The sequence below is a fragment of the Hemicordylus capensis genome, chromosome 17 (genome assembly GCF_027244095.1).
Source record: "Hemicordylus capensis ecotype Gifberg chromosome 17, rHemCap1.1.pri, whole genome shotgun sequence".
Classification (NCBI taxonomy): domain Eukaryota; kingdom Metazoa; phylum Chordata; class Lepidosauria; order Squamata; family Cordylidae; genus Hemicordylus; species Hemicordylus capensis.
Window position 1 is genome coordinate 7755861 of NC_069673.1, and position 18880 is coordinate 7774740.

At 49.9% G+C, this 18880-nt stretch overlaps 1 protein-coding gene across 7 annotated transcripts in view; it reads right to left on the reverse strand.

Annotated features, from left to right (window-relative positions):
• The window catches only part of BRINP1 (BMP/retinoic acid inducible neural specific 1), a 103496-nt gene that overhangs the window by 17778 nt on the left and 66838 nt on the right, over positions 1–18880 (reverse strand). For 4 of the 7 annotated variants that reach the window (XM_053282451.1, XM_053282452.1, XM_053282450.1 and 1 more), the window contains 3 exons: positions 17963–18153; positions 7360–7529; positions 5211–5316 (listed from right to left, as the gene is read on the reverse strand). In XM_053282451.1, the coding sequence (XP_053138426.1) occupies positions 5211–5316; positions 7360–7529; positions 17963–18153 (467 nt within the window). Of the gene's footprint in view, positions 1–5210; positions 5317–7359; positions 7530–17234; positions 17272–17962; positions 18154–18880 lie in introns of those variants that run through there. The other 3 variants (XM_053282457.1, XM_053282456.1, XM_053282455.1) reach the window with 3 other exon arrangements.

The window sequence follows — 18880 nt, forward strand, 5'->3', positions numbered from 1 at the left end:
TTGCCTCATGGAAAGGTCGCCCTGCTCTCATTACTGATTTTGTGGGGTGAGTGAAGTCTCTGGACAGGGCCTCCCAACCCCCTCCCCTTCTGTGGAGTCATGCTGACTGCTTTGCAATGCCCAATGGCATCTGGTAGCATGCTTTTTTGTGTTTTGAGTGTCAGATTGGGAGTGCATAGACCCAGGTTCAAATCCCCACTCAGTTATGCAGTTCATTGGGTGACTTTGGGTCAAGCGATATCTCCCATCCCAATATAACTGGTCAGGTTGTTGTGAAGACAAATTTGTGTATACTACCATGTGGAAGAGATGGTTAATGAAAGTTACTTGGCTATCCAATGATACCTGGAGCCTAATTAGAGCGGGAACAACACGGTGATGCCTGTAGCCTAAGCAGAGGGAGGGCAATATGATGATGTCTGAAGCCTAATCAGACGGAAGGCAATGTGAGGATGTTTGAAGCCTAATCAGAGGGAGGGCAATGCTTCCTTCCCTCACTCTGAAGAGTTGCATTTTTTAAAAAAATCTGCCCAGTCAAAGCATGGAGCACAGAGGCAAAAAGAATTCCCTCTTTTGAGCTGAGAAGGTTTGACTGAGAATCAAAAAGAAGGTCCAACCTTTAGGAAGTCTATCATGTGCAGTGGTAAACAGGGAAGTGGGGAAGTAAGGAGAGAAGGGTGGCAGCCAGAGTGGTAGGGAAAAGAGCTGGATATGGACACCTCTCTAATGGGGACTTGGATTAAACAGGCCACGATCTTTCGGGCCGCTGTCCAGATTAAAAGTCCCTGCCTGATGGCTGTGAATCACCCAGTGTGGTCTGACCTAATTCTCAAGCAGTGGCTGTCAGGCAGGATAAAGGCAGGGCTGTCATCCACAGGGATACTATTTGGGACAGCGAGGGAAGGAGGGGTGATGGGGGTGGATTCGGGGTCTTGATCTTTGTTAAAAGGAAGCATTAGCACCCGCAGCTCCCAGAGCAAATCAGCTGGGAATGACGATCTTTCTGTAGCCCTACTCACACACAACTCGTGTGTGTGTGTGTGTGTGTGTGTGTGTGTGTTGTCACTGGTAGGCACTGGCACATTGGAATGCTCCCTCCTGATACAGCAATGGCCACTCAGTCTAAGTCAGTCGAAGTCAGCAAGACATGTTCGGAAGTGAAATCCTCCAGAAAGGGAGGAAGTACAGCTTGATCTCAGGGCACAGAGTGACCCTCTGGCACCTCCAGTTAAAGGGTCTTGAGGAGCAGAGCACGGAAAGCTCCCTCTCCAAAAGAGCGAAGAGCTGCTGCCAGTCAGAGTGGGCATAAGGCAGCTTCCTGAGTGTATGGGTTCTGGAGAGAAGAGGCGGGGCTGTTTCTTGGGGGGGGCGGCTAACGCTCGGGGCAGAGTCATCCTCTCTATCAGTGGTTCCCAACCTGTGGTCCTCCATATGTTGTTGAACTACAACTCCCATCACCCCCAGCCACGATAAATTGTAGCTGGGAATGATAGGAGTTGTAGTTCAGCAATGTCTAGAGGAACCCGGGTTGGGAACCACTGTAGACTCTATATGCAGAAGGTCCAAGATTCAGTTCCAGGCATCTCCAGTTCAATGATGGAGTCGAAAGACCTCTGCTTGACCCCTGTATATAGACCAATGAGCTTACTCTGGGTAACAGAAGGTGGTTCCACCATAGGTGGGGTCCTGTGTTCCCTCTAATGGGGATTCCCAGATGTTGTTGACTACAACTCCCAGCATCCCCAGCTGCAGCACCCTTTGGCTGGGGATTATGAGAGTTGTAGTCAACAACATTTGGGAATCCCTGTTAGAGGGAACACTGGTGGGGTCATAGTTCAGTGATAGGGCTTAGGGGTGTGGACGGAACCGGCTCGTCTGGTCCGGTTCAAGTCTGAACCGGACCCGAACCAGACCGGGCCAGTTTGGCCCAACACCCCCTCGACACCCCCTCGACCTAAACCCTTTGGTCCCGGGGGTTTTGCAAACCTTTTTAGGGGAATTTTTAAATTTTTCTTTTACAAAACATGCCCCCTCCAGGGGGGTTCTCTGAGGCAGCTGGGGGGGGCAGTCTGCAGAGGTTCCCCGTCCTCCACCAGCCTTCCTGCCTTCTTAAACAGCCCCATTCGGCCATTATTCAGCCCTTTTGGGCCTTTCATTTGGTGGCCGCTGTGCCTGAGCAATAGGCCTCTGCGTGGCCTGGGCATGACCCAGAGGGGGTAAGTTTAAAATTTAAAATTTAAAAAATCCCCCTAAAAAGGTTAGTGAACCCCCCGATTGGGCGGCAGCGTGTGTGTGTGGGGCCGGGGGTCGAGCCAAATTGGGAGTGGTTTGGCTCAACCTCGAGCCTCCAAACTGAACTGGTTCGACTTCGAATTGGTTCGGTTCCAAACCGGTTTGCACATCCCTAGTAGGGCTGAAAGCCCCAGATACAACCCCAGGCAACTCCGGTGGAAGGATCTCAGGGACCAAGGCTGACAGACCATGGCACACAGAAACACGGCCGTGATGCCATCACCGCAATTAGAAAATCACGCCTCGTGATACATCAGGCCATTTGTCCAATCTGCCAAGACAGGAACAGAGGAAGCTGCCATATACCGAGTCTGACCAATGGTCCACCTAGCTCAGGATTGTCCACACTGACTGGCAGCAGCTTCTCCAAGGCTGCCAGCAGGAGTCTTTCCCACATTCGCCGGGGAAAGACCACCAGCGGTTGTTCAAGGGAGGGGAATCAAAGCGCCTCCTTTTAAGACAACGATGTGACCTTCCTGGCTCCACCTCAGCCTCTTCGTTCTCTCTCTGAATAATTAGCTCAGATCTTTGCCTTCCCTCCCCAGCTGTTTTGCCAGGCCTCATTAGGAATTATTCACAGGGCCGCAGGTAATGGATCATGCCTTACTCTCCTCTGATCTGATTAGCAGCCAAGCGCGAGCCGCGGAGGGGCCTCGGCCACGCGCTGCGGCTCGGGGGCCGGTTGGCCAGCAGAGCGACGTTTCCGCGGCCCCAGCCTCCATGGCCCACACTTGGCAAGAGGCCAGGGCAAATGCAGCCGGAAGGGGAGAGGGGATCGTGGCCACAGCGCTGCCGTCACCACAATCGGAAGATCATGCCTCCTGACAGATTAGGCCATTAGCCCAGCCAGCCAATATAGGAACGTCAGAAGCTGCCTCATACCGAGTCAGGCCCTTGGCCCATCTAGCTCAGCATTGTCTGCCCTGACTGGCAGCAGCTCTCCAAGGTTCCAGGCAGGAGTCTCTCCCAGCCCTACCTGGAGATGCTGCCAGTGAATGAACCTGGGATCTTCTACATGCAAAGCAGATGCTTCCCCTCTGAGCTACAGACAGATCTCCAAAAGAAGCCACAACGGGAAAGCCAGTGTGTCGTGGTGGTTAGAGTACTGGACTACAAGCCCTGAGTTCAAGTCCCCATTCAGCCAAGAAACACACTGGGTCACTCGGGGCCAGTCCCGTGTCTCTCAGCCTAACCTACCCCGCAGGGTTCTTGTAAGGAGAAACATAACCAAGGTGAACCCTGCTTAGCCAAGGGCCAATCCATGCTCGCTTCTGCAAGAGCAGCTCTTCAACTATCGCGACTGGCAGGGACTCTCCAAGGTCCTGGCTTCGCTCCCGGAGGTATTTTAACCAGTTTGAAGACAGGATCTTCAGTATTGGAAGCATGGGCTCGACCGCTGAGTTACAGCAGCAGGAGTTGCAAACCGCTGCGTAGATCCCAATATGTGCCAGGATGAAGGCAAAGCACAAAAGCGGAACAGGCATCCCTCACTGAGTCTGACACTGACCTCTCTCCCGAGTCTAAGTATCTCAGAACCTGTGTGGTCCAACCTTGGAGGTAGTGATGGAAGAGCTCTCCACTGCTTTATTTGAAAATGGGTCACCACTTATGGATATTTCTAGAAACCTCTCAAGGGAGAAAAAAATCTCTGCAATGGCTGAAGTGAAAGGAACATAGGAAGCTGCCTTATACTGAGTCAGACCGTTGGTCCATCTAGCTCAGTATTGTCTACACTGACTGGCAGCAGCTCTCCAGGGTTCCAGGCAGGAGTTTCTCCCACGCTTACCTGGAGATGCTGCCAGGGATTGAACCGGGGACCTTCTGCATGCAAAGCAGATGCACGACTTGTGAGCTAAAGTCCTTCCCCTAAGGGCAACCAGAAGGTGCCGAAGGATGGCACCTTGGAAGGGAATTCTACAGTTTGGGTGTTGCCCCTAAAAAGGATCTGCATTCTAGAAGTCATCCACCTAACCTCAGGAGCTGAGGGCAACTAGAGTGATCTTGGATAAAGAGCACAGAAACATGGGAAGCTGCCTTATACTGAGTCAGACGCTTGGCCCAGCTAGCTCAGGATTGTCTACACTGACTGGCAGCAGCTCTCCAAGCTTTCAGGCAAGTATCTTTCCCAGCCCTACGTGGAGATGCTGCCAGGGATTGAACCGGGGACCTTCTGCATGCAAAGCAGATGCTCTGCCACTGAGCTATAGCCTCATATCTCTGGGGAAAAAACCCAATTTCCAAGAAGCCTGCATCTTTTTCAGGACTGCAGGTTTTTGTTTTTGTTTTTAAACAGAACAAACTTCTTTAGGAAGGCCATGCAAGTCACAACTGCAGCTCTCTCACTGCTTGGAAGCATCTTGCCTCTCACTGCCTGGCAGCATACAGCCTGGTGAGGTAAGTAGAGAAGAAGCGATAGGCGTGAGGAGGAAGCCGCAGAGGCCAAACTGGTTCCAAATCAATTAGGCCAGGTGCAGCTTTGAATCGGCTTGAATCGGATGTCAGTTGTCAATGCCATCCGATTCGATAGGCTGAATCGATGGGCCGAATCTTTTTGCAACTGGCTCGACCTCTGAAACTCCACACACTCCTAGACAGCAAACATCTCCCAGAGGGGTCTTTAAGAGCTGGGAATCCTGGTGATTCTTTCAGGACATTTTCAGGAGATACAAAATCCATCCATCCCACCTCCAAGCATTGTGAGCTGGGCAAATTTGTTTTCCAAACCAGGCCATGATGAGTTGTAGCAAAATCACTGGAAATCATGGTATATATGAAGCATACAGATGGTACGAATCATACGAAGCAAATGATGAGGTCAGGAGAGAGGTCAAAGGGAAGAGATGGAAACAACAGGACAAAATGGTGGCCAGGTGGTCCCTCAGCTGGTCCCCTGAAATGCAGAGCTGTTCTCTCCTTACCTTGCAGATGGAGTTTGCTTTCAGTGCTTTGCAGCAGGACGGAACTCACAGAGTCCAGATTGTCATAACTGTTACAGCCCAAAGGGCCTGTCCGCGTTTCTGTTACCTAGAGCGACAGAGATCAAAGGGAAGCAAAATCATGACATTTGTTGGCTGAGATGACCCCAAAGCAAGAGGACTGCATTGGAACATGGCAATATAAAAAGCTCCCTTATACTGAGTCAGACCACGGCTCCATCTCTGCATCCAAAGCAGATGCCCTTTCACTGAGCTAGGACCCCATCCCCTAAGGGGGGTATATTACATATAGTCACCCATTTAAATGCAACCCAAGGCAGGCCCTGTTTAGCAAAGGAGACCATTCACACTCACTACCACAAAACATCCTCCCTTAGCTGGATATGGCATTCTTTGTTAAAGATCAGATATGACATTTGTTAAGCAGGGTCTGCCCTGGTCTGCATTTGAATGGGAGGCTATAGGTGTGAGCACTTTAAGATCTTCCCCTTGGGATGGGGCCGCTCTAGGAAGAGCATATTCATGCTTGCATGCAGAAGGTCCCAAGTTCCCTCCCTGGCATCTCCAGATACAGGGCTGGGAGAGACTCCTGCCTGCAACCTTGGAGAAGCCGCTGCCAGTCTGGGTAGACAATCCTGAGCTAGATGGACTAATGGTCTGACTCGGTAGAAGGCAGCTTCCTCTGTTCCTACCTTGTTCTTGTACACAGTCAAAGTGCACCTATTTTCCTCTAACAAGTGTCAGAAGGCTTGAGATTATCTACTAGGAGGCTTCCAGCATCCTCAGGTTTGATGTGCAAAGAGAAAAGCCTCTGGCCTATTGACACCGAGTGTGCTGACGGAGGCTGACTCTGCCGAAATTACTGGCTGTGACAGCTTCAGCGGTCAATTGCGGAGCGATTGTGCCTTGTTCTCCTTTTTTCCTCCAGCACCGGCAGATTGCTTTCAAGGAAGAGCAGGCCTTTGTCTTGGGGAGGAGGGGGTCCATTTTCACTGGTCTGCCCTCCGCCGTAGCTCTCCCCTGCCGGCTTCTGCATCCCTGACCACCAATCTGGCAGCCTTTTGTCTGGCTGCATTGTAAGCTCTTGTTGCTCATATACCTGAGCAGCCGTGAGAGATTTCCAGGAGAAGCCCACAACACAAAAGGCTCTCCAGGAACAACGTGTGCCATTGTCGGAGTCCCTTTCTCTGTACAAAGATGATCATCTTCACCCTGCATTCGCACTGCAGTCTCCTCGCTCGGTCATTGCAAGATCTGGGCGGAAAGTTCTCTGGGCAGAAGTTCTGGCTGGATGTGACTTCCCCAGCCCTACTTGGAAATGCTGCCAGGGAGTGAACTGGGCACCTTCTGCATGCAACGCAGCTGCGCTACCATGAAACCAGGACCCCCACCCCTAGTTTGATCCAGCTAGGCCTACATGAAAAGCGGAAGATGATTCAAAAGAGAATATTTGCCTTTCCATTGGGGAGCACGTCCCATCGCAGTGATCAGCTGACATCCAGACTATCTTTTAATTAGTCCCTTTGGCATTAAAGGGACAAGTTACTCAAGAATGGCTCGTCACATTCATCTCAATGGGACTACTCATGAGTAACTTCATCTGGGTGTCCAGCCCCAATATCAACATCCCTTCCAAAGCCAGTGTTAACCACAGCCAACATTCCAAAGGGATGCTTCTTGCCATCAACTTTGGTGATGGGAAGAGAGTGCCTTCGTTGTCATGAACCCTGTTGCCCTATAAGATCTTATGGTAAGGACCAGTTACGGTTGCCGATGGCTCGTTTGGTGGCGACTCGGGACTGGGCCTTCTCTGTGGCTGCCCCAGGGCTCTGGAATATGCTCCCTGTTGAGATAAGAGCATCTCCTTCTCTGTCTGCTTATAGGAAGACCTTCAAGACACACCTTTAACTGAAATTTATTTTAAACTGATTTTTAATCTCATGAGATTGTTCTTACTTTATTTTGTGAAATTTTAACTGTATTTACTCGGTTCTATATTCTGCTTCAAATTTTGTATACCACCTAGAGATGTACATATCGGGCTGTTCAAAAATATGATAAATACACAATTAAATAAACAAATTCACAAATTAAATTAAAAAACAAACCAATAAACCAGCCCAAGTGGTACCTTGATTGCTCCGGTGGAGATTTGGATCTCGTGGAGGCGCCGCATGGTTCCATCCCGGTCCACAAAGTAGGACGAGGCGAGCTGGTGAAGCGACTCGACGCTCTGGGTGGCATTGCCAGACTTTCGGTCAAGTCGGCTTTTGTCCATGTACATGGTCAAAGCCTCCTCTCCTAGTAGGGACAGAGGGGGAAACAACATCACCATCTTGGGATAATTGCTGACACCCCAGTATATATTACAGCAGTACACACTATCATTAACTGGGTAGGACACAGATCCTCACCTGCTTTAGGAGCTGCGTGTGCTCCCAATTTTCAATCATGGGCTAACAAAAACCAAGGGAGGAGGAGAGGGAGGTAATTACAAATATGAATATGAATACAGATAGACCTCGTTATCTGCAGATTCATTATCTGTGGATTCACATATCCACTGTCAGGCAAAAGAAACCTGACCTCGGCATACGTTGGGGGGGAAATAACCCACACACGTCAATCTCACTTATCCATGGGTCAGAGGTGGCCAGAAATGAACACAGAGGTCATTTCTGGCCGCCATTTTGTTTCTCGAGCCAAAAAATGGCTCCCATTTTAAAATTGATTTGGGGGCATTCCATTTGGGGGCATTCCGGGGGTACAGCATGATGCTGGAGGAGCCGCAAAGCATGGTAAGGAGTTCCCCCCATGCCCTCCCCCCATTTGACTGCAAATCGGCATTGACTGAAAATTGGATATTCACGGTTTCCGTATCTGCGGTACAACTGCAGAATGGACCCCCCGCAAATATCCAGGTCCTCCTGTATTTACATACCGCTTTTTCAACCAAAGTTCCCAAAGCAGTTTATGTAGATAGATAGATAGATCTAAAAAAAGGGACTAAAAAAGAAACATAAGATAGACCCCAGCAACAACCACTGGAGGGATGCTGTGCTGGGGATGGATAGGGCCAGTTGCTCTCCCCCTGCGAAATATAAGAGAATCACCACTTTAAAGATGTGACTCTTTGCTCAGTTAGCAGACAAAGGCTTTAATCTGCTACACATTGTCCTGACCCATTAATGAACATCTGAGCTGCCTAATATTATATTCCTTTTTTGTTTTTAAGGTTGGACAAGGAAGACAGGCTGAAAAGCCCCAAGGTAAGATGCACATTGAAAATCTGACATGTTAATGCCACTGCCGGCTAGTTCGACAGGCCCCCCTCAAATGCACGGCACAGTCCGACAGCTTACTGCTGCACACATACTGAATATAATGGGGGAACAGCGCATGTGCAAACAGATCTGTATGCAAGTGCACAGCACACAGATTGTACATGTGTTGAAGATGAGGTACAAATAAGATTAGGCGGCATCAGGCCTTATGGGATTTGCAAAGTCCAGCAAACAGCAAACCCGTGAGAAATCTGGCATTTTAAAAAGAAAAGCTTCTAGCCCTTATGATGCAGACATTTGTTTGAAAAGGTGTATGCAACATCAGTGAAAGACATCAAAGTTGAGGTCCTGGAGCTCTCTGTTAGATGTTTATTGTCCCTAATGTATTGGTGCTTGTCATTTTGCTACCACGGAGCATGCTTTGCAAAAGAAACACCAAGAAGTCCACATAAAAACAAAAAAACCCCAACAACCTCCAAATGCTGTGTTTACCCAAATGGAAGATAACTCTGAATTTAAGACTCCCCCCTTACAAAACAGAGGTTAAATACAGGTTATACTTGCATTTACTCAAAAGGAAAATGACTCAGATTTTAAGATGACTCTCTCATTTCTAACATGAAAGAACCCGGGGAAAAATCCTAGTACTGAATTCAGGTCAGTGCAGTACTTGTGTTCAGAATACGGCATTGGGCATCAGGGGCAGAGGGCTCATGGCAAATCCCCGAAATGGAAAATCTGGCCATCACCAGTGTGGCCAAGGAGAGATGTTCTATGTGGTTGCTTTGGCCAGAGGAAGCTTGTGGGGACTTTGGCATCAGTGGCTTGGGGCACTCCTAATCAGTCATCCTCCTTTATCCATAATGCAATGACCCTGCCATTGTAGCCTATGGGGAGAGCACTGGAAAGAACCACCTTCCCAGCATCCCACATGCGTACCTTCTGCAGTAGTAAGTGGCTGTATACTGAGTCAGACCCTTGGTCCATCTAGCTCAGAATTTCCCACACTGACTGGCAGCAGCTCTCCAAGATTACAGGGAAGAGTCCTTCCTCCTACTATTACTACTACTACAGGTTGAGTATCTCTTATCCGGACTGCTTAGGTCCAGAAGTGTTCTGGATTTTGGATTTTTCCGGATTTTGGAATATTTGCATATTTGTAAAGAGATATCTTGGGCATGGGATCCAAGTCTAAACACGAAAGGTTACTGTACACTGTATTTTATTTTTTAAGGTTTTATTTAAAGTATAAAAACAAATAAGCATTGAATTTACAATAACTACAGGTAGTTGTAAATGTAATGAAAACTCAGCCGCAACGAGTCAGTGCTGTGGGTGAATGCCATGGTGGTTTCCGGATTTTGGAGCATTCTGGATTTCGGATGGCCGGATTAGGGATACTCAACCTGTACTACTTATATACCACTCTTCAACCAAAGTTCTCAAAGCGGTTTACATAGAAAAATACATAAGTAGGATGGTTCCCTGTCCCCAAAGGGCTCACAATCTGAAAAGAAACGTAAGGCAGTAATCAGCATCAACCACTCAAGGGATACTGTGCTGGAGTTGCATAGGGCTAATTGCTCTCCCCCTGCTAAATAGAAGAGAATTACCACTTTAAAAGGAGTCTCTTTGCTTAGTTAGCAGGGCTTTGGCATGGATGTCCGCACACTACAGGCCCTGCCCACATGATCAACTTCCTTCATACATTACTGGAGTGGTGTGGAAGCTTCAGGTGATGTAGGAATTGGCCTAGAAGGTATGTCCACTAAGGACGAGCAACAACTGGTGAGAGAAACATCATGCTTTTCAAGGCAAATCATATGGGACCACAAAAGAACCTTTTTCTTGTCCCATCCAGCATCAACATGGAGATGCTACCAGGGAGTGAACCTGGGAGATTTGGCATGCAAGCGCGCAAATGCTTTTCTACTGAGCTACAGCCCCATCCCCTAAGGGGAATATCTGACAATGTTTACATGCAGTCATCCAACCAAATGCAAACCAAGGTAAGCCCTGCTTAGGAAAGGGAGCAGATGATGGTGAGTACCACAAGACGGGCTCTTCGCCCAAAAGAGGTGTGTGATGGTGCAAAAAAGGCCCGTTTGGACTTGCTTCAAAAGCACAAAAGTTAGCAACAACCCATTCGAAAACTTCGCCTTCTGGCTCATGGTGATGTTCTCGATGAAGCTGGACCTGACGGTCCAATCAATCAGTCAGCTCCACTAACTTCATCTGCTTTCGCCATGGGCCACACAGGCAAGCAACGAAAACGGCATATATGTGCAAAATGTAAACAGCATCAGAAAAAGGTACGGAATAAAAACAGAGCTTCCGAAACAGAAGGCCCTGCAGGCGAATGCAGAAGGTGGATATTGAATGAGGCTATTCACATAGGGCAGCTTGGGTTGGGCTGCTTGAGTGGCAGCCTGGGATCGTCTCCAATCCTGGCGCTTCCACCCCTGCCAGCCCAATGTTTTGACCTGGCCACTTACGGAGGTTAAGGTCCATAGGAACATAGGCAGCTGCCGTCAAACCCTTGGTCTATCTAGCTCAGTATTGTCTACCCAGACCGGCAGCGGCTTCTCCAAGGTTGCAGGCAGGAATCTCTCTCAGCCCTGTCTTGGAGATGCTGCCAGGGAGGGAACTTGGAACCTTCTGCTCTTCCCAGAGTGGCTCCATTCCCTGAGGGGAATATCTTCCAGTGCTCACACATCAAGTCTCCCATTCAAATACAACCAGGCAGGGCAGACCCTGCTTTGCTAAGGGGACAGGTCATGCTTGCTACCACAAGACCAGCTCTCCTCTTAGTAGGCAATACTATGCTAAATGGACCAATGGTCCCAGGTTCACTCCCTGGCAGCATCTCCAGGTATGGTTCAGAAAGTCTCCTGCCTGAAACCTTGCAGAGATGCTGCCAGTCAGTGCAGATGATACTGAGCTTGTTTGACCAAGGGTCTGACTCAGTAGAAGGAAGTTTCCTCTGTTCCTACCTGGTGCGTGAGGGTGTTACGAGCACGCCCCTAGTTTCCCGGAGAGAGAGGGAAGAGTCACTCACGGCCGTGGAAAGCGCCAGCCAGAGCAATCAAGAAGGGTTAATAGATTTTTGCTGCATTATTAAGTCCTAATTTCTCATTTATTAAGCGGGCACGATGTTCAAAGTCATCTTCCCTTCAGGGTATTCCCTGTAAATTAGCTCGCTTCTCAGCCCACTCCATCTTCGAATCCCATCCCAGGAATAACTCAGCATCTTTTTTCGTCGGAAATGGAAAGGGGTAAAAGGCAGGCTCTTTATTGGCTCTGCAGAAAAGAATGTTAGGGACATAGGTAGCTGCCGAATACTGAGTCAGACTGTTGGTCCATCTATCACATGACTGACTGGCAGCGGCTTCTCCAAGGTTGCAGGCAGGCCTCTCTCTCGGGCCTAACTTGGAGATGCTGCCAGGGACGGAAATTGGAACCTTCTGCTCTTCCCAGAGCGGCTCCATCCCCTGAGGGGAATCTCTTCCAGTGCTTACACTTCTAGTCTCCCATCCATATGCAACCAGGGCAGACCCTGCTTAGCTAAGGGGACAAGTCCTGCTTCCTACCACCAGACCAGCTCTCCTCTGCTGAAGCAAAAGGAAGGAGAAGCAAATTGCAAAGAATTTGCTTTTCCTTTTTCTGAAGCAAAAGGAAGGAGAAGATGGTTCTCTGCCCGCAAGGGGCTCCCAGTCCAAGAAGAGACCCCAGCAACAGATCCCGGGGAGACTCTACAGCTGAAGGGAAACAGTTGCTCCTTGCTTGCTAAAGATGAAAGCCACAAAAGGTTGCCTCTTGGCCCAGTGAGCAGGGGTGGCAAATCCCAGACCGGGGCCACAAGAGGGTCTGAAGGTGGTTCCCAGCCCCACAAAGGTGTCCGAGTCGAAAAAGAAACACACGAGAAGCACTAGAGGGATGAGATGGTTTCTCCTGTTGTTAAACCAAAGAGAGCCGCCATTTTGAATGTGGCCCACTTCACAGGTGGCACTTCACAAGGCCGGCCTTTGCTTGAGGGGGCCGCTCATCGATTATGGATGGCGCACCTGCCCACCCTGCTGTCCAGCCAGAAAAGTCCCTGGAACTGTTTCTGTGGCGAAAGGAAGGAGAAGATGGTTCCCTGCCCCAAGGGGGCTCCAAACCAAAGAAGAAAGAGCAGCCGCAGCCACTGGGAGGGACGCCACGCTGGGCTACACAGGGACAGTCACTCTCCTCCCGTTAAACTGAAGAGAGCCGCCATTTTAGAAAGGCCCCCTCCTTGGCCCTGTTAAGTGGCAGACCCTTTCCCTGAGGGTGGGGGACACCTGGGTTGCTCATGAATTATTGATGGAGCACCTGCCCACTTTCCTTTTCCTGGAGCTGTTTCCATGGCAAAAGGAAGATGGTTCCCTGCCCCAAGGGGCTCCCAATCCAAGTCGAGACCCCAGCAACAGCCCCTGGAGAGACTCTGTGCTGGGCTGAATATAGACAGCTGCTCTCCCCCTGCTAAGCAGAAGACAGCCACTACTTTAAAAAGTGCCCCTGTGCCCACTTAGCAGGAATAATTCCCCAGCTGCGTGCCCCAAGCAAGCCTGAAGATGGCCCTCTGCCCCAAAGAGGTCACAATCTTCTTTCTTTTTCTTTTTTAAAGGGAGATGCCAGCAACAGCCACAAGGGAGGTCCCACTTTGCTGGGACCGTTGTTCTCCTCCTGCTCAATAAGACTGAGCCCCCACTTGAAAAAAACGACTCCTCGCCCAGTGGGCCAGGGGTGACCGATTCCCTGTCCTAAAAGGACTGGCAAGACAATAACAGGGAAACCTAGCATCGCAGGGAGAAAGTGGGTCACCCAGTGTGCAAACTGCTCTTCTAAAAATACCATGCGGGAGGCAAATCGAGAGCCCTTCTCCTTGGTGTCCAGTTTTCCACATGCTGCGATGTCTTTGGAAAGAGGAAGATTCAGTTCTGTGAGCTCCACACCTGGATGTCCCACCTGAAGTGGGACAACCCGCACACAGCCCGGCACAGAAGTTAAAATTAGAACAGAAGCCTGCTGGATCAGAACGAAAGGCACCCTGTTTCCCATGAGTGGCCCACGAGATGCGTCTAGGAAGCCCACCCTCATGAGATAAAGGCGTGTCACCCTGCCATTGCTCCCCTGCAACTGGGATTTGGAGGCCTCCTGCCTCTGAGCCCGGAGGTAGCCTAGAGCCATCAGGACTAGTAGCCCTTGCTAGCCCTGTCCTCCATGAATTTGTCTAAGTGCCTTTGAAAGCCATCCAAGCTGGTGGCTGCCACCATATCCAGTGGCAGAGAATTCCACAGATTAATTCTGTGCCGTGTGAAAGAGTCCCTCCTCAGTCTTAAATTTCTTTGCAGTCGGTTTCATGGGATGACCCGTTTAGAGACTTGTAGTTCACTACTTCTTGGGAAATGAACTATAGTTCACTTCTTCTTGGGAAATGTAGTTCACAACATCTTGGGAATTGTAGTTCACAATATTGTGGGAATTGTCATTCACAACATCTGGAGTACCACAATTCGGGAACCCCTGGTCTAAGGGGAAACATGACAGAGGGTTATGAAATTATGCATGGTGTGGGAAGAGTGGAGAGAGAGAAGTTTTTCTCCCTTTTTCACAGCACTAGAAACTTCTCTCTCTCTCCACTCTTTCCACACCGTGCATAATTTCATAACCCTCTGTCATGCCTTCCCTTAGACCAGGGGTTCCCGAATTGTGGAACACTAGATGTTGTGAACTACAATTCCCAAGATGTTGTGAACTACATTTCCCAAGAAGTAGTGAACTACAATTCCCAGCATCCTCAGCCACAATAGTTCAGCAACATCGGCAGGACCACAGGTTGGGAACCTCTGCACTAGTCACCTTTCTCCTACACTAAGGCTGCATATGGACATCAGGTTGGTCTCTCGTGACATCTGAATAGTCGGAGCCATGGTTCCGGGACTCAAACACGGTTCTGGTGCCCACCCCCAGCCGCCAGATGAACCCTCAGTCGTAAGTAAGGTTCACTTACCAAACCAAGGGTCTGGAGGCTGGAGTGTGTCGTATGGTTTGGGCAACTCACCCAAACCGGAGGAATCTCTACCCGCTGCTTAAAGTTCATTGACTGGCACGGCTTTCAATCCTGGGTCCCAGAAAACCCGCGCAGCCAGTTTCCGCCCCCTTCCAGGCTCGGCGAACGCAACTCCAGCTTGGGGGACGGAGAAGAGAACCGCAGGTTCACGGAACCCATGGTTCAAAACTACATCCAAATGGGCCCTAAATGCTGACCACCTCAATGAGGACTAGCCCCATGCCATGAGAGAGAAGAGAGAGAGTGCTCACGTAGGCCTCAAACATCATGATCAAAGTGGAAAGGTGCCTGATGTGCTTCAGTGCCCGATGTGCTTTCCAGTGCTTTGGGTTTTGAGCTCTTTGGGGCAAGCACATATTTTGCATTATGCTAATGAGACCGTGAAGCTGCGGGCTGCCTAGGGATGATTGGTTGCGTAACCTGGATAGGCTGAGGAGGGAGTCTGCCGTCTCCGCATCGGGAAAGGCTCTTCCTCATGAAGAATGCATGCTCCCAGGAGGGGTCTCTTTGCATCATCTTCCTCTTTACTGCCGTCAAGACGAATCTTTCACGCCTCTCCCGCGGCTCCCTGGTGGCGTCCTCGGCCCATCCTCCCGATGCTGGGGGCTGATGGAACGCTTAGTTTCTCCTGTCCACCACCAGCTCCCCTTACAAGCCCGTGCATATTTTAAAGTGTTGTGCTGTAAAAACAGGCACACGAACACGCCGCCGTGAATAATTCACCACCGGGCCCGGGCAAAATTAAAAATATATTTCACCGTCGCAGGTCTGCGTTATTCGGGATTCAGAGGGAGGCTGGGAGAGAAAACCGCCTCGTGGCGGGAGAGAAGCCGACGAAGAGGAGAGAGCTGTTTCGGTTTGGTTGCTTTCCCGTGTCGTGGGGAAGAGTCTGTCTGCATGCATTCCAAGGCCCTCCATTGTATGGGCACGCAGGTATCCGGACCAATGTTCCCTCTAACAGAGATTCCCAAATGCTGTTGACTACAACTCCCATAATCCCCAGCCAAAGTCCTCTGTGGTTGAGGATAATGGGAGATGTATGTAAGAAAAGCCCTGCTGGATCAGGCCCAAGGCCCATCTAGTCCAGCATCCTGCTTCACACCGTGGCCCACCGGGTGCATCTAGGAAGTCCGCAAGCTGATGAAAGAGGGCGAAGGCCCCCTCCCATTGGTTCTCCCTAGCACCTGGTGTTCAGGGGCATGCCCCCTCTGACCCTGATGGGAATATCCAGCTATCCAGGCTTGCAGCCACTGATCGCCCTATTCTCCATACATTTGTCTAACCCCCTTTTAAAATTGTCTAGCTTTGTGGCCAACACCATATCCAGTGGCGGCGAATTCCATAGTTTAACGACATGTTGTGTCAAGAATTCCTTTCTATTGTCTGTCCCGAGTCTCCCAGCGTTTAGCTTCAATGGATGATCCCAGGTTCAAATATTAGGAGAGAGGGAGAAAAACATCTCTCTATCCACTTGATCCACACAGGACATAATTTTACACACTTCTATCAAGTTCCCTCTTACCTGACTTCTTTCTAAACCAATTAGACTCAAATCTTATAGTCCTCCATCACAGGGGAACATAGGAAGCTGCTATCTACTGAGTCAGACCATGGGTCTATCTAGCTCGGTCTTGTCTACCCAGACTGGCAACGTCTTCTCCAGTGTTGCAGGCAGGAATCCCTCTCAGCCCTATCTAGGAGATGCTGCCAGAGAGGGAACTTGGAGCCTAGATGCTCTTCCCAGAGTGGCTCCATCCCCTGAGGGGGAATCTCTTCCAGTGCTCACACTTCTAGTCTCCCATTCATATGCAACTAGGGCAGACCCTGCTTAGCTAAGGGGACAAGTCATGCTTGCTGCCACAAGACAAGCTTTCCTCCCTTAAAGGGAGGAGTCCCTCCAACCCTCCAACACTCTGATCCTTTTGGTTGATCTTCTCTGCACCTTCTCAAGGTCTACAATATCCTTCTTAAGGTGTGCCGACCAGAACTATATACAGTATTCCAGGTGTGGTCACACTGCAGATGTATATAAGGGTGTCAGAAGTTTTATTTCCATCCCTGTTCCTCATTCCCTAGCATGAAATTAGCCTTCTTTTCAGCGACCACACTGGGTTGACCGTGTTGTGATCGACAACGACCACTAGGGATATTTATATACTGCTCTTCAACCAAAGTTCTCAAAGCAGTTTATATAGAAAAATAAATAACACATAAATAAGATGGCCCCTTGTCCCCAAAGAGCTCACCATCTAAAAGGAAACCGAAGGCAGATACCAGTAACAGCCACTAGAGGGATGCTATGATGGGGCTGGATAGGGCCAATTGCTCTCCTCCTGCTAAAGATAAGAGGATCACCACTTGAAAAATTGCCTCTCTTCTCAGTTAGCAGGGGACAACAACATATTACCCAGGCCACGCAGAGGCCTATTGCGCAGACATGGCAGCCTTCAAAATGGCCACCACAATGAGGGGAGAAGGCCGAAAACCAGCTGAAGAGCCGCCAAATGGCCAATTTCTGGAAAACAGGAAGCTGAGGGGGTGGGGGTCGGACTGAACAGGGGGTGGTTCAGTTCGACCCCGAACAGTCAAACCCAACCGATTCAACATTGAACATGTTTAACGTCAAACCTGTTTGCACATCCAGAGGCATCTGAATAGCCGCTGTGGGAAACAGGGTGCTGGACTAGAGGGAATTCTGGTCTGATCCAGCAGAAGTCACTTGTTTCCCTGTGCATTAGACAACTTCTTTTCTGCCAAAGAGAACTGGGGAAGGAATCAAGGCAAAGAAGACTGTCTTAAAGGGTCTACAAAACAGCAGTTTCCTGCCCCTAGCAATCTTTTAAGGCTGATTTTATTGTTCTCACATTACAGCCCAAAGGGGTTTTGTCCACCCTGCTGCCTGCCTAGAGCCCACAGAACGCAGACCGCTTTTCTGAACAATGAGAATATTCACGAACATTCTCTGACACCAGAGCCCTGAGAATACTCGTGAACATTCTGTGACATCAGAGCCATTCAGCCAGTTGCATGGGCTTCACAGGGATGGGTGGAAGATAGACTAGCAAAGAATGATGCACACAATAAGCCTGCCAGTCTAAGCCCACAGTGTTCGAGAGCTGGAACAGTGTTTTCTCCACCATTCTTTCCCACGCTCTTAGAACCTTCTGTGAAATCAGAGCAGTTCAGCCAATTGCAAAGCAGAGAGCCATTTTGTCGTCCTTTGATAGACACAACGAGTCTGATAACCCACTCAGAATGTCAGAGAGTGGGAACAGTACAGAAGCTCTTGCCCATCCGCCCCCGCCCCCGACCCCAAAAATATTTCCGGAAAAGGAGTCGCCTCAGCCGCCACCTACCTCCCAAGGTGGCAGAGATGAGTATGTGTGTGCCGTACTTTTTGATGATGGTGTCAATGAACTGCTGGGTGGTCGGCCTCCTGCCCAAGAGGCGGATGCTCCTCTGGAACTCGGGCATCAGGGGGACAGGGTTGCGGATCAGGTCCCTCCGCTCGATGGCTGTATTCCTCACCTTCCAACGGGCAAACTCCCTAAGCGACAACACAGGAACACAACACAGGTGAGGTGTCGAGTCCAGGCAGGAGAGGCAGACTATCGAGGGGGAGGGAGGGAAAGAGGGGAGGAGAGTGTGCAAGACCCCCCCCACAGATACACAGGCGGAGCTCGAGGGCTGGACCTAAGGGGTAAAGGGACGGGGTTCAGAAGGAAAGGCAGGGAGGAGAAGGAAAGACGTCATTTCAATTGATGCTTGCATAGCATACAGATGAACTCTGACCTAGATCTCGGGGGCAATCTCAGGGCACACAGTATAACTGAACATTGCACGGAAACTGTCATGGTAGGCCCGGCTTGTGGACATCCTTGCCCCCAAACCTGGGGGGTTTCCTGTCCTCTGTGCACTTCCCAGGAGCGTAAAAAACCTCAGCCACGAGGGCTTTTGCCGGTCTCCGTACACATACTGATTCGCATCCAGGACTGGAACAAAAAAATGAGGTGCAGTCGAAAACTTGCTAAGGGTATTCACACACGCCTGGGTTAACCCCTAGCCTGGGTTAGGCTGCCCGTGTGAATACCCTTAGCAAGTTTTCAACTGCGCCTCATTTTTTGTTCCAGCCCTGGATGCGAATCAATATTTGAACGGCAGCCCAGCCTGTGTTAGGCTGCATGTGTGGAATGCTGGGAGCGAGGTCACTCCGCACATGGCACCCGCGCCAAGCCCCACTTTCAAACTCAGCATTTAGCCGAGTTTAAGTGAAC